At 36.9% G+C, this 14589-nt stretch overlaps 1 protein-coding gene across 7 annotated transcripts in view; it reads left to right on the plus strand.

The window, feature by feature from the left end:
- Nucleotides 1-14589, plus strand: part of RBPJ (recombination signal binding protein for immunoglobulin kappa J region) — a 216859-nt gene that overhangs the window by 184549 nt on the left and 17721 nt on the right. For all 7 annotated transcript variants that reach the window (XM_045834247.1, XM_045834249.1, XM_045834245.1 and 4 more), the window contains 2 exons: nt 5890-6055; nt 11222-11396. In XM_045834247.1, the coding sequence (XP_045690203.1) occupies nt 5890-6055; nt 11222-11396 (341 nt within the window). The remainder of the gene's footprint in view (nt 1-5889; nt 6056-11221; nt 11397-14589) is intronic.

A 14589-nucleotide genomic window follows, 5' to 3' on the forward strand; every position in this document is an offset into this window, starting at 1 on the left:
CAGACCATCTTGTCTTTTCTTTGCAGGCCAAGGTTTTTATAGCAGGGAATAAACAAGGTGTGGTGAGGGGTTTTAAAATTCAGGGAGGAGTTAATTGGATTAAAACACAACTTCAGTATTCACCTGGGCAGTGGTCTTAAAATGTGCCCCGGGCGGTGATCTTTAGCTGTGTCCTGGGCGGTGGTCATCTCCCCCTGGAGCACACTTGCTCAGATACCATCTCACTGGCTTGCAGTCCTCCTGGGGCACAAAGGTGGAACTGCTTATGGTCCCCTGGAGTCAGGGTGGGTCACACCTTCAGGTCCTGGAACAAAGCTTTTACTTGCATCGATTACTAAGCTTATTAGCTATCACTTAAACTAAAATTTTCTAACTCTCAAGTCCCCTATCAGTACTGCAGAAATAGCTTATAAATAAGACTGGCCAAAATTAAATTATAACACAGGATCTTTGTGATTAGTATTTGTCACAGTATCGTTAAATTTTAGCATTTTTGGTATGTAATCATAGACTTCCATTGTTTATTTTTCCGCTTGGTTCCCAGAATTTTTTTGTTAATAGTGTCTAGTCTTTGTCTTTCTGACAGCGTTTTTGTGTTAAGCATTTCATGGCTTGCTTGTGGGGGAAGATGAAAGATTTTTTGGATTGGCTAGGAAGGCACCAAACTAAAGTGGGAAGAGGAAAGAAAACTCAGGTTTGGGTTTTAGGTTGAAAGGAATGGGTGGAATCTTAGAATTTGTGAGATAAAGGAAATCTTAACATATGTGAGAGAAGTGAAATGTAAGTATATAATTAAGTTAATTTACATGCTAGAAGAAAAGTAAGGAGTCTCTTAAAGTTCTCTAAATCTGAACTGAAAAGAAGATGAAGCTATGTAATGATAATTCTGTCCTCAAAGAGAATGAACAAGTAAAAATAGAATTTAGGACTCATATTGTCAAGTTCTTTTTATCTATATTCAAGCTTGCTAATTTCTGATTATCTTACTTTACTAGTAGAATTTAATCATCTCATTTAGAATTAAATATTAGAAGAAGTTGATACTGCAGTTTGGGACAGAAACCAAATCAAGAGAGTGGCCCCCTTTTCCGTAGAGTTGATTCTTGAAATTCTGTGTGTTTGTACATATTTTTTTTAAATAATAAAACTGAATAAAGTATGCATAGCTGATCGATCATCTCTTATTTTTGTCTGTTTGTTTTTTTGTTTTCCAAAGCAAAACAACAAGGCAGCACCTTTATTGCTTGAGATGTCTCAAATTAGGCAGGCCTTGCGCCTCAGTGAATCTGAAGAAGAAGCAGTTTTCCAGTCATCAGTGGGGCATTGTTTGGGAAATGCCTTTACAAATGTTTTTAATCCTGAGAATAATCTTGTAAATAGAGATATTATAACCCCATTCTGCGTGTCAGGAAACTGAAAATCAGAGACTTTATGCCTAGGTCCACTTTAATTAGAAATCGATACAGCCAACATTAGAACTTCTGGTCTGTAATTCCAAATTTCTTATTCCTTTTATTGCCCTAATCTTCATAGCCTTCTGTTTTGTGTTTGAGTGTTGGTTACCTACAGAAGGACTATTGGTTATCTACAGAAGGGCTTGAGGATGAGTAGGTTAAGATATTTAAAGAATACAGACTTTGTAAGGAAACTTAACTTTGCCTAGGATTATTCCTATTACTATCCTCTGAGTGAGACTGGGCTGGATTTAAAGGAAATAGCATTAGACATGTGTTTATTATATTGTTGCCAGTTGGGGCAGTGCTACCTTTCTTTCTCTGGGTTTTTGAAGATGCATTTTAGTACAATTGGATTCATTTATTAACTCAGTTATTCTTTATTTCTGATGACCTATTAGATAGATGCCAGGCACTATGCAAAAAGATCTTCACTGGGAATTTTTAAGTTATGATATCATTTAAATACTATGATTCATAACAGAAGAGCTACTAAAAAAAATCACATCTAAGTCCACATAAGGTTCCTGTTTGTCACTGCTAAAAGTATTTTAGAGTGGACACGTATTAGTTTTACAGTAGTAAAACTTTTTTGCCTGATAACCAAATTTGTCTGCTTAGCACATCCAGTATCCTGTTTATATTAGTGGTTAGTTTCACCTTTTCCTTAAAGAAAGTCTTCACAGGCTAAAAAATAAACTTTCAAAAAGAGTATTTTTGTCTAGAAGAAATTTTCCATTAAAGAAATGGGAATGCCATTTCATGCTAACATTCTTTCAGCTTCGCCAAGGGAAGTGATTCAGCAGCAGTGAAGGTGATGGCTATGCTGTTGAGACAACAGTAAAGCCCTTTAGATAATTAGACTGATCCTGAAGTCGGACTGAGCCTGTGTGTTAATTGAGATAACTGTGGTGTGGTGTGCAGACAGTTCCTGGTTTTTTGTTTTGCTTTTGAATTGAATCATCATCAAAGAGTAATGATTCTGCAAAGGTAGTCAGATAATGTATATATATGATGTGCTTGGATTTCATCTAACTGAACTCATTTTATATATTGGGTTGAATAAAAAGGCTTCTTTGAAGCTGCAAGGTATTTTTCAGGTCTCATCTTTGAGGGGAGAGTTTTTGAATTCTCTGAAAATAAAGACCCATTTAACTAAGAAATGAGTAAAATCATAAATGTGTGCATATCGCCACCAAGTGGCAGAAAAAAACATTGTCACAGTTGCTTAAATACAGCTACTGGGAAATACTAGAAAATAAAAGTCACACTGTTTCAAAGGATATCCTTTTATAGCAACTGTTAAACTCTGTAAGCTGGCCTCTTGATGGTCGAACTTTTCCCTCACCAAGTGGTACATATTAACAACCTGTTCAAATCCAAAAAAATCTTCTATTTCACACCTTATAAGTGTGTGTTTTAACTTTTACTGTTAATTTAGGGGGCCTTTTTTTCCCTATCTCTACTGTTTTAATTTCCTTTCGTGTGTATTCTTTCTTTTTTTTGTACACATATTTCCTATTTTATTATATTATTACTAAAGTCTGAGGAAATGAAAATTTGATTCATTTGGTGTTTTTAGGGGGATAGCAATATTGGGACGTTTAAAAATTTTTCAATGACTCAACATGTTATAGAACTAAGATTACATTGGATTTGCCGGGGGGGGGGTTGCATCACAGCTTTTTAAAAAAATAGTTATAGAATTGATTTAAAAAACAAGACTAGGTAAGTAGCTCAGCAGCAGGTGGAGAGTCTTTTTTGTTTGCTTATTCCATGATTGTAAAAGCACTTTCAGTAAAGAACCTTGATCAGTGTGCTTTGAGTGATGAAGAATTTCTTGCCTCCTGTGTAATATTATTGCTGTTACTTTTGTGCCATTTTTAGCGTAGTGCTTTTGAGAGAACTAGCACTGCCCAGCCTTTTACAGTTTTTGCCCTTTTTATATTTTCCAGATGTGAAAAAGGTACTTTTTGTTGAAAATTTGTTGGGATTGGACTACTGTATTTGGTACACAGTACTATAGCACAGCTTTTTGAAGTTTATAGCTGGTATACCAATTTACTAAGGAGTGTTAATATCAGTGTACAATACAGTACTGATAGACAAGTTTCCAAAATTGATGTCTCCTCTACCTCCTGAGAGTATGCCAGCTAGGTATTTGAGTCTGTGCCATGGTAAGCATTGAGTAGTTGTCAGCCTTAGAGGCCAGAAAGATCCCTGGTGTAGACTTGAGTCCAGCCAACTCCAGAAGTAGCCCACTGCCTCAGCTGTGACCTCTGTGACTGGGCCACGGTGAGAACACGTGTGCAGGCTTGAAAGCTGCTCTGGTGGTTTAGGTATATGTGAAGGGATTCCTGAGGCTCCCTCCTTACTCAGCTTGACCCCTACGGGTCTGCCTGGTCTACTTGCCCCTTCTGGCCTCATCTGTTATTCTCCCCTCCTCCTCTCTATGCCGGTCCCATAGTCTGTCATTTCCCCACCATTCGTTGTATCTTCCCTACTTCAGAGCCTTGCACTTGCTCTTCTCTCCGCTGCCATACTCTCAGATGCCCATGGCTCTAGGTTGTGACTCAGGGCCACCTTCCTGCAGAAGCCTTCCCTGGCCTCTGGGTCTTCAACATTGAAGTGTCCCCTTCGCTTTATTTCTTTTCTTTTTGCTTTCTTCCTTCTCAGTACTTATCACCAGCTAACAGACTATTACTTTACTCATTTATCTTTTTTTTTAATTCTCTTTTTCTCTCTCTCTTTTTCTTAACCTCTATATTTCCAGTGCCCAGTGCAGACTAGGGGTGTAATAAATCATTGAGTGGATTAATGATGTCAGATAAACCTGGCTCACTTCTTTTAAATTATATGTAGATTGCCTCTAAAGTAGTCTTTAAAAGTTAAGCAAAAAGTGGATGCCATGGTGTATTTTGATTCACTTCGGTCAGTATCGTAGTGGGCGTTGAGGGGGAATCACGCAAGAACCACTCTCTGGTGCGGGAGGAAGGTCTGCGCGCCCAGTCCCAGTCCTGTCTGAGGTGTCGGTGTGCGCATGCGTACACGCACGTTTGGTTCTTTGCTAAGTCAGCACGTTGTTGGCTTGCAAAGCGTTAAAAAGCATACATTAGTGGCCAAGTTTTAAAATTAGGAATTACATAAAAATTTGTCTTCAGGCACCTACTGAACAATTGAAGGATGTGACCAACGCTGTAGGTCCACATACCTGCCTGGAGTCCAGCAGTGTGGGTGGGTGTGTGCTCACCGGCTGCCGTTCCCTATTGTTTTCTTATCATCAGAGCCACGCACCGGTGGCTAATCATCGTCATGTTTAAGCACTTGTTTTTCTTACAGTCGGTTTAAAAGAATTAAGAGAAATTTCCCTATCCTCATAACTATACAAAAAGTGGAAATTACCATGAGGTGTATGGCTTAAGAAAGAAGGGAGGGAACCTTTTTCTTTGGGTAATTAAAGGATATTCTTATTTATTATACACCTGGTTCACCATTTATATACTTACTTGGCTACTATTTGAGTAGGTATTTGAGTTTTTAGGCCTCTTGATGAGACATTGCATAAATGTTTTAAAGTAGATACCAGTCAGCATGTTTAATTGAGCAAAAGCAAATTATAACCTACTGAAGGACTGGACTGATGGTCTGAACTATGTAAAATATGGGGCTCGAGCTAGGCTGTAAAATAGATATTTTTTAATTACTAAAGAGAAGATTATAAGGAAGGTATTCTAGGTGGGAAGAATGTGTGGGGGCAGGTTTTTGCAACTAGCAAAACGAAGCTATTGGTAGTTTATGAGTTGAAAGGATACAGTGTGTTAGTTTTTTTCAGTCATCCACATATATCCCGTGTTGAGAGTGTAAAATATATGAAGCATAGTAATCAGTAATCATCCATTTTGCTCTTAATTTTACCTAGTTTTACTACTGTTTTGAAAGTTTCTACTTTGGGCATTGGTCAAATTCTGTTTTCTAGGTTGATTATTAAATAAAGTTAAGTGTAATATAACAGTAATGTCATTAATTAATACTACATCAATTTGAGTAGACTTCAGTAATTGAAAGTTCTGTGGTGGTATATCATGGTTTGTGATATGTCAGTGTACATTGGATTTGCTGGACTCCACTAGTTCCAAATTCTGAGCTGTTTTGAAAATTTTAAAGAGTGATTCCCTGCTCTAAAAAAAGTATCTAGTCTAACTGAATGCCTAACTCCAATACAGATGAACCTTAATGGAACAGAAGTAGTCATAGCGGACGTTTTGGTTTCTGTGCCATGGGTCTGCTTATTTGCATTATAAAAGGCTTCATTAGGAGCTAACTCAGTGCAGTTCAATATGATTTTGTATTCTTACGTTTAAGACAAGGAAATGCTTTTTTTTTTTTTTTTTTTTTTAATCTTAATGCATTGTTTTTGTTTTAATTGATGTTCCAGGTTTTTTTGCCCACCTCCTTGTGTGTATCTTATGGGCAGCGGATGGAAGAAAAAAAAAGAACAAATGGAGCGAGATGGTTGTTCTGAACAAGAGTCTCAACCGTGTGCATTTATTGGGATAGGAAATAGTGACCAAGAAATGCAGCAGCTGAACTTGGAAGGAAAGGTAAATGAAGGCTCTGTCTGTTTCCTCGTAAAGGGCACCATGGTACCACAGTGTAGTTGCATTTATGGTATTTTTTTTTCCTCTCCTATGGCTATTGGTAGCAATTTTTTGAATACATAAATCAGAACCAGAAATAAACTTCTCAAATGGCTTTGTTCTAGTCACGATTCATGGAGCTATAGCTGCTGACATCTCATGGTGGCTCACAGTAAGCCTCCTCCAGCTCGCTAGCAGTTTTAACAGGCTGCGAATCAGATTTCCATCAGAAGTAATAAATTGCGGAGGCTAACTGCTCATTCACAAGGGTGTGATGCTCCAATAATGATAAATACATAGCTCAATAATGTTTTACTCCCTTAATCTTGGTCTGATGCTAGAAGCAGAGTGATACAGACATATTCTTAGGAGCATTTACCTGAGTTATAAAGACCCTGAGTGTTCTCCCTAACCTCTGTGTGGAGCAGAACTGTGCTGTAGGGAAGCACAGCCGCAGCTAACGTTACTCAAAACTTTTAGGGATTTTCTTTGATTAATTTTCTAGGGAATGAAATGTATTCATTAGTTTTACTAGGTGTATTTTATAAATTTAGAAAGCATTTATTTCCATCTGTACCTTTGTTATTCAAAAAGCTCTTTATCGACTTAACATTTAATATTTGTTTTTTCTTGATATTAAAATTTGAGAAATGAAATGGTTAGTTCTGATCTCAGTGACCACATAAATGTCTTTCAGAATAGTGCATAAAAAGCCACTTTCCATTCAGGACATCTTTGTTGAACGTCTTAGTGTTTGCTGTGTTACAGTTGACACTGGGGATAGGGTTGGAGGTCAGTATTTGAGGGTAGTGAGCTGGGGGACCTGTACTCTTAATTTTAGTCATTTTATAGCTAATGAGCACTACGAAGCCTTAGTACCAACCTTTTTCAAATTTGAGTATTTTTTTTTTTTGAGATTTTATTTGTTCATTTCTAGAGAGGGGGAAAGAGAGGGAAAGAAACATTGATATGTGGTTGCCTTTTTCCCACCCCCAACCAGGGACCTGGCCCACAACCCAGGCATGTGTCCTTAGTGGGACTGGAACTAGCAGCCTCTCAGTTCACAGGCCAGCACTCGACCCACTGCTTCAACTTTTTGCTTCAACTTCTACTATTATATCTTTTCTCTAAGCCCTAGAAATTTGCAGAAGAGGAAAAAGAGTACCTGAGAGCTCAAGCATTAATAGTATTTTAAAAACCTATTAGGGTAGCACAATGCCTGTAAGCCAAAGTTATATGCTAGTATTTAGTTTGAATGAAAAATGCTACTAGAGAAGTAAGGCTTCTTGAGAGCCAGCAGATGGCATTCCAGACAGAAAGAACAGAATCATGTGCTTGGGGCATAGAGGCATAAGAACATGGTATGGTTGGGCCCAGAGAGGAAAGATGGCCCGAGCAGTGCGACGCTGAGCTTCAGAAAGAGACATTTGGCTTCTGTCTGTCTCACATAACCTCCATTCATTTAAGGTAATATTGTTTTGTTCAACAGCCTATTCATTGAATGGTACGATTTGTCATTATTGAAAAAGAAGGAATATTTTACATTATTGGGTATTTGTACTTTATATTCATTATAACAAAGCTCTAGTATATGTAGCCTTTATTTTTTATTTTTTTTTAAGATTTTATTTATTTTTAGAAAGAGGGAAAGAGAAAAAGGGATAGAAGCATCACTGCATGGTTGCCTCTTGTGTGTCTCCCACTGGGGACCTGGCCTGCAACCCAGGCATGTGCCCCAACTGGGAATTGAACCAGCTACCCTTTGGTTCACAGGCCTGTGCTCAGTCCACTGAGCCATACCAGCTAGGGCCATAGCCTTTATTTTTAAAAAGGTCATGACATTTGACCATATTTTAGATCTGAGAGTTCATTTAATGATATTATTAATTTGTTAAATATTCATTGTGTTAATTTCACATCTTGCATAGTTTGAGCTAGGTATGCTATACAACATATACAATAAATTACTTACCTAATTAGCATGCTTGTGGTTTTCCTAAGTTTAAAAATTATATTCCCCTATGCCTCTCAGTAGCTTTGTTTTATTTCTATAATTCAAGTTTTATAATTTAAATACTTCCATAGATCTGGTTTCTTGGAATTTCCCCCCGTCCCCATTTCAGGGCAGATATTTGAGTTGTTTTTAATTAAGTTAAACTGTTTGTTATTTATAGAAAAGTTTATTATGTGCCCTTTTCTAGAATTTTGTTACCTGTAAATTTAGCCTTTTGGTATGATGGAATAGCTGTAACTTTTGTTTTTATTTACTCACTTTCTTAAAGCCATAGTACTTTTTTGAGTCAGTGACTTCTCCTTTTTTCTCTTACAGAATTTAACTAGTTTGTAGTCAGTAGATTTATATTTCTTTTCATAATAATAGTTCTAATAAAATTATCTCAGGTATGATTTGTGTGTGTGTGTGTGTGTGTGTGTGTGTGGATTCAGACTGCTTACTTTGGTAATTAGGGATATATTTCCTTTCTTTCCAAGGAAACACATGTCTGTTAGCTTTTTCATAACAAAATAAAATCCTTTGTGTGTCAGTCCAGCCATCTCTGCTCTTTTTTCTCTTCCTGTTAGCCAGTCTGTCTTACCATTTTTGCTAAGTTTCATTATTTTCTCTTTTCTGATACTGATCATGTCCATTAAGGTTAACACTCAAATTAGTAATCTTTAATATTTTATTTATTTATTTTTAGAGAGGGAAGGGAGGGCGATAGAGAGAGAGAGAGAAACATCGATGTGCGGTTGCTGGGGTTTATGGCCTGCAACCCGGGAATGTACCCTGGCTGGGAATCGAACCTGGGACACTTTGGTTCCCAGCCCGCGCTCAATCCACTGAGCTACGCCAGCCAGGGCTCAAATTAGTAATCTTAACATTAAAAATGTTCCCATTCAAATGTAATTGTCTTCATTTAGATACATATTTCATTTTTGTTCCCTGTGACTGCTTTAGTATGTTGATACCTATTTTCCTAGGCTTTGTCCTATGTTGCAGAACAATTCTGTAAGTCTGGGCATAATTCGACCTTCAGTGCTTTTTGACACAATTGCCCAGGACTTCTGTCACAGCACCTGTGAATGCTTGGAGATCCTGGGTGAGAAGATCTGTGTGAATGCAGTGTACTCTTGTTTTTATTTATTTATTATTACTATGATTAGCTTTATTTTAATTTTGTCTTCGGCAGAACAAAGTCTCTCAAAACTTTTACCACACTTTTGGATTTTTGAAAACTTAATTGAGCGTAAAATATTCAAGATGGCATCTAAATTTTCTTATGTAACTTTGCTATTGAGAAATAAAAGAAACTATGGCATTATTTTTGTTCTGCTACTAAAATTGCCTATGAGTAAAATTTAAAGATTAAAGAGCGTATTAGCTTATTTCTTAAATGAGTGCCATTTGCCCAGCTTTTTAAAAGACACACAAAAGTAGTCAAAGCATCTAATTTTAAAGTAGAGCATTGATCTTTGAAAAAATAAAATTCAGATATTTTAAATACTTAAGCTGGGTTTGAGCATCTTTTATCCAATCTGGGGAAGGAGATTAATAATTTACTACTCTAATTCACAGAGATTGGGGGAAGAGAAAGGATCTTAGAATTCTCACGTATGCTTGAAATAGTAGCATTTTCAAGTGTTTTCATTGTTTTGCAAATGCTATAACTCTTTAATACCATATTTTTAATTACCAGAGTTTATTTTCTGGTAAACTGACATAATATCTTGTTATGTTATGTTTAATTTTTTTAGTATCTTTTTTAAAAAGATTTTATTTCTTTATTTTTAGAGAGAGGTGAAGGGAAGGAGAAAGAGAGGGAGAGAAACATCAATGTGTGGTTGTCTCTTGAGCTCCCCCTACTGGAGACCTGTACTGCAACCCAGGCATGTGCCCTAACTAGGAATCGAACCAGCAACTCTTTGATTCTCAGGCCCATGCATAATCCACTGAGCTACACCAGCCAGAGCCAGTATCTTTAAATTCAGTTCTTTTGTTGATACAATATTAATTATCCCACTGTGTAAGGTTAACAATTTTTAAAGAAGAGTCCTTTAAAATACACTCATATAAGCCCTTTCTGGCTTAAGATAATTTATAATCATCCAGTTGGTACTGACATTCTTTTCCTTAGTCTTATATATAGGTGGGTTACTCTAGTGTTCACATTGTATATACTGTTTTTGGGAAGGACCACTGCTAAAATTACTTATGTAATTTCATTGAATTTTGATAGCCTTATTTATATGTTTCTTTATAGAAAGTCATAGGTTGTTTTAGCTATAAAATTCTATTTTTAAAAATTACCACTAATATTGATAATTCTGTGATGTAGACATATGAGGGAGAGAATGGAATTATCTTCTGGAGGGAGGGCCCCTTGTAATACAGGCTTCCCCTGCTGGGCGAGTGTTCTAGGAACCCATCTGTATCAGTGTGCCAGCTGGAGTTGTTGTGAGAGGCTGCATTCGGCTTCAGTGAATTTTTTTTTTTTTTGAAGACTTTCAGTGCGTTTGCCTATTTCATGGTGGGTGATTTACAAGTGCACCTGCCCACACCACACTGAGTGTTCAGCAGTTTTTGACCTCCTTGTTCACCAAGTCTCACCTCGTGCCTTTTTTTTGTTTCCGGAGATGAAAAAGTCCTCAAAGGGAAATGTTTTGCCAGTGTGAAAGAGGTAAAACAAAAAAAATGGCAAAAGCACTAAAAGGCATCAAAATTGAGAAATTCAACAACTGTTGTGAGCAGTGGGGAAAAAATATCAGCCTCAAGTAGAGAGTATTTTGAAGGTGACTGAAGTTTAAACATGTGAGAATAAATACACACTTTTTTATAAATAAATTTTGTCTTGGGGAGGTGTCCGCCCTCGTAGAGCAGTGTAAAATAAAAGGTATGAAAAGTATAAAAAGAAAGGGTAAAATGATTCACAAAGTTAGTATTTTGTAGACTTGATTAGGGAGATTATGCTTTGTTTTCAGAGATTAATTTCAGTAATTTTTATAATTGGTTTTATTCAGCTTCTTGTTGAAATTACTGTATTTAAGCTTAATCAAACCTAGCCATGGCCATAAAGTTAGTTGTAGTTACATACAAGGTTTCGGTGCTATTATATCTTTCCTTTTCTTTCACAGAACTATTGCACAGCCAAAACATTGTACATATCTGATTCGGACAAGAGAAAGCATTTCATGTTGTCTGTAAAGATGTTCTATGGCAACAGTGATGATATTGGTGTGTTCCTCAGCAAGCGGATAAAGGTCATCTCCAAACCATCCAAAAAGAAGCAGTCATTGAAAAATGCTGACTGTACGTATATTTCAGTTTTCTTTTTGTCTCCAACTCCCACCATAGGTTAAGCTCAATTTAACTATTTTTAAGTTAAAAATTGCTTTTTGATAGCCAGTTCTTTCTTTACTAATATTTTGTGGTCCTCACTTTATCTGAAAAATGTCACATTCATTAATTATTGCTGCTTTATTGTCTTTTTTTAAAATTGAAAATGGACAGGTAATACCAGGTCTGGGAAATGGTTCTCAACTAGCGTTGGTTCCTCACTGCTCCCCAGAGGCATTTAGAAACATAGCTGGGGTTTTTTTCGTTTGTTTGTTTGTTTGTTTCCTTTTGTTGTCACAGAGATTGGAGGGAGTGATGTTAGCATTAGGTGTCTTGGGCCAAAATAGTCCCCATTCCACAAAGAATTGCTTTACTGAGAATGTAAAAAGCACCGTTTTGAGAAACACTTGTTACATATCAAATGGGCTTTGGAAGACAGTCCTGAGAACATGCACAAAATTTTTAATGTGGTTGCTGCGGCCGAGACTGCTGTCTCATCCGCAGATTTGTAGATTCTCAAAGATAAATGCTGTCTGTTTGAATTAAACATTTCAACCCCCCACCCCCCACCCCCGTTTTTCTTTTTTTATTTCAACTTTTTATTATGGAAACTTTCAAACTTCGTAAAGGGGAGGAAGTAAGGACAGGTGACCGTCCACCGGCTGGGATGTTTTAATGTATATCTCAGGCATTCTGTCCCTTCAACTACCGTTTTTGCAGTAGTGACTTTCTAACAAGTTTCTTTTTAAATGTTGTTACATTGTAACAGTTGACAGTTCTTTGATGTCATCTAAAAGCTAAGCCTGTGCATGCAGATTTATCACATTGTATCAGAAATAGTTTTATAGTTTTTTGTTGGTGGTGGTTTTTATGAACTGACTTATTCAAAACTAGATCCAAACAAGGATCATGCATTTTAACCTGTCATAGTTTCTTTTCTCCCCTGATAGCCTTTTATTTCTTATCATTTATTTGTTGAAAAACAGGTCATTTTTTCCTGTGGAATTTACATAATCTGAATCTGGCTGATTACATGTTTCTCTGTCTCATGTTTTACATAAACTCGTGGTTCGACCTCAAGACTTTATTTTAGATTTAGCTGGTCCTGTATATTTTATTCCTTTTGAAGCACAAGTCGTGTAACATCTGATCATCCCACTTCTCATCATGTTAAGATTGATCAAATCATGTTGTTAGCCCAGTCCACCCATTACAAAGTTCCTGAGCCATCATTAATCTAATGGTTGTAGTAGTCATCAATGAGCAAGTATTTCCTCAAGGGCTGCAAAGCGATGATTTTTCTAAGTTTTTTATTAATCATTTCTGTATTTGTTAGCTGTTTGCTTCAAATACAGTAAAGACAAGATAAATGCTTATTTCCTAGTTTGTAGAATAACAATAATATTCTTCAAAACTGACCAGTGAGGTTTTAGAATTGTTGTTTTGTTTGCTTGCTCTTGTTTTGTTTTGTTATGAACTTACATGTTTTTATGTACTACTGGGTAGTTTTTAGTTCACTCAATCATTGTTGTTATCATTTATTTTACAGAAATGTTCAAACATGCTAAAGTAGACCAAAATTGCATAATGAAATGAAACCTCCTGTGTTCTAACTTCAACAGTAATCTTTACTTCGTTGTATACCCCTGCCACACTCCGACTTTTCTCTACCCTCATTTTAGCTTGATGCAAATCCAAGACATCATATCATCTGTAAATATTTCTACCTCTGAAACATAGGGTCTCTTATTCTTAATATAATCGCAATAACATGATCACATGAAAACAAGCATGTTACAAAATAACTATAAAAGAAATAAAATTCAAATACCTAGTGAGTGTGAAAAAATTCTAAATTGTCTGAAATGTCATCGTTTAACCCTTCGTTTGAATCAAAATGTAAATAAGATCCATGTTTTGACATGTCCTTGAGTGTTTTTAATCAGTGGATTCCCTTTCCATCCCTCTCCATCTCTCTCTCTCTCCGTTCTTTGTAATTTGTTTATTCAACAGACCGTGTCATTTGGCCATGGGAGCGTTCCACAGACTGGATTTTGCTAATTTCGTTTCCTTGGTGTAGTTTAATGTATGTTCTGTAAATGGGTGGTGGTAAAGAGAAACAGAGCTTGACACTAATTAAAGGTGGTAATAACAGATTTTATTCAGTACTGTTGCAGCAGGAAGGAGAGACTTCAGTGCACAATTGAGCTCAATTCCAAATACAATGGGGACAAATGGAGATCTGTAGGCAAGGAGCAGAGTCGGGGGGTGGCTGGGCAGTAGATGGAAGTTACTAAGAGGAGACAGCAGAGGGTGGTGGATTTGACAAACCAGTCTAACAGAATGCTTGCTAAGGGCAGGCCTAGGATATCAGATATAAAGCTTAAGGGAGGGGAAGTGAGGAACTTGATGAGATAAAAGAGTGGCAGGATGGCTCAGCAGGATTCCTGCAGTAACTGGGCCAGTGACGCGGCTCAGCCCGTGGAAGACCCGTGGAGACCTAGTGGAAAGAGTTCAGAGCGGCCTGTCTGACGTTTGGTCTAGGGAAGGAGTTTTGTCAGCAGTCGGTTGATCAGAGTTAGGTTTTTGTTCTTTGGTTCTTTTTTTGTTGCCAGAGGGCAAGGCTCTCGTAGTGGTGAAGTGTTCTTGCTTCAGGAAGTATATGATGTCACGTGTTCAGGCCATTTCTAATTCAAATTACAGGGTTTTATTTAACCTCTTCAACTTTGTATTTCTTTTGAGCATACGTTTCTTGGTGTCAGAGAACATATTTTACTTTCAGAATATTTCCTTTTTACATAGATGAGGCTTTTAAAAAATTCATGCAATGCTATATACTTTAAAGTATTTAGAAGAAATCAGAATCTCTAAAAATCACAATATCCAGAGGCAGTTGCCATCAACTTTGGGAAGCATCCTTCTACACACCTCCGTGTGAGTATTTCCCACAGGACTGGATATGAGCTCATGGAGACACATGTGCAGTTCCATGAAAAATATATACACACACTTAGACCTAGTGGAACCGCACCTGCCAAGTATTTTATAGTCTGCTTTTCCATTCAGTGATGTTCCAGAAGATAAATATTATCAGTGCATTTAGATACGATATTTAGATAGGTAATAGATACTGTAATTTATTTAATCAATTTCCACTGTTGGACAT

This window comes from Phyllostomus hastatus, unplaced genomic scaffold (assembly GCF_019186645.2).
Source record: "Phyllostomus hastatus isolate PE091 unplaced genomic scaffold, TTU_PhHast_1.1 phas_contig_196, whole genome shotgun sequence".
NCBI lineage: Eukaryota > Metazoa > Chordata > Mammalia > Chiroptera > Phyllostomidae > Phyllostomus > Phyllostomus hastatus.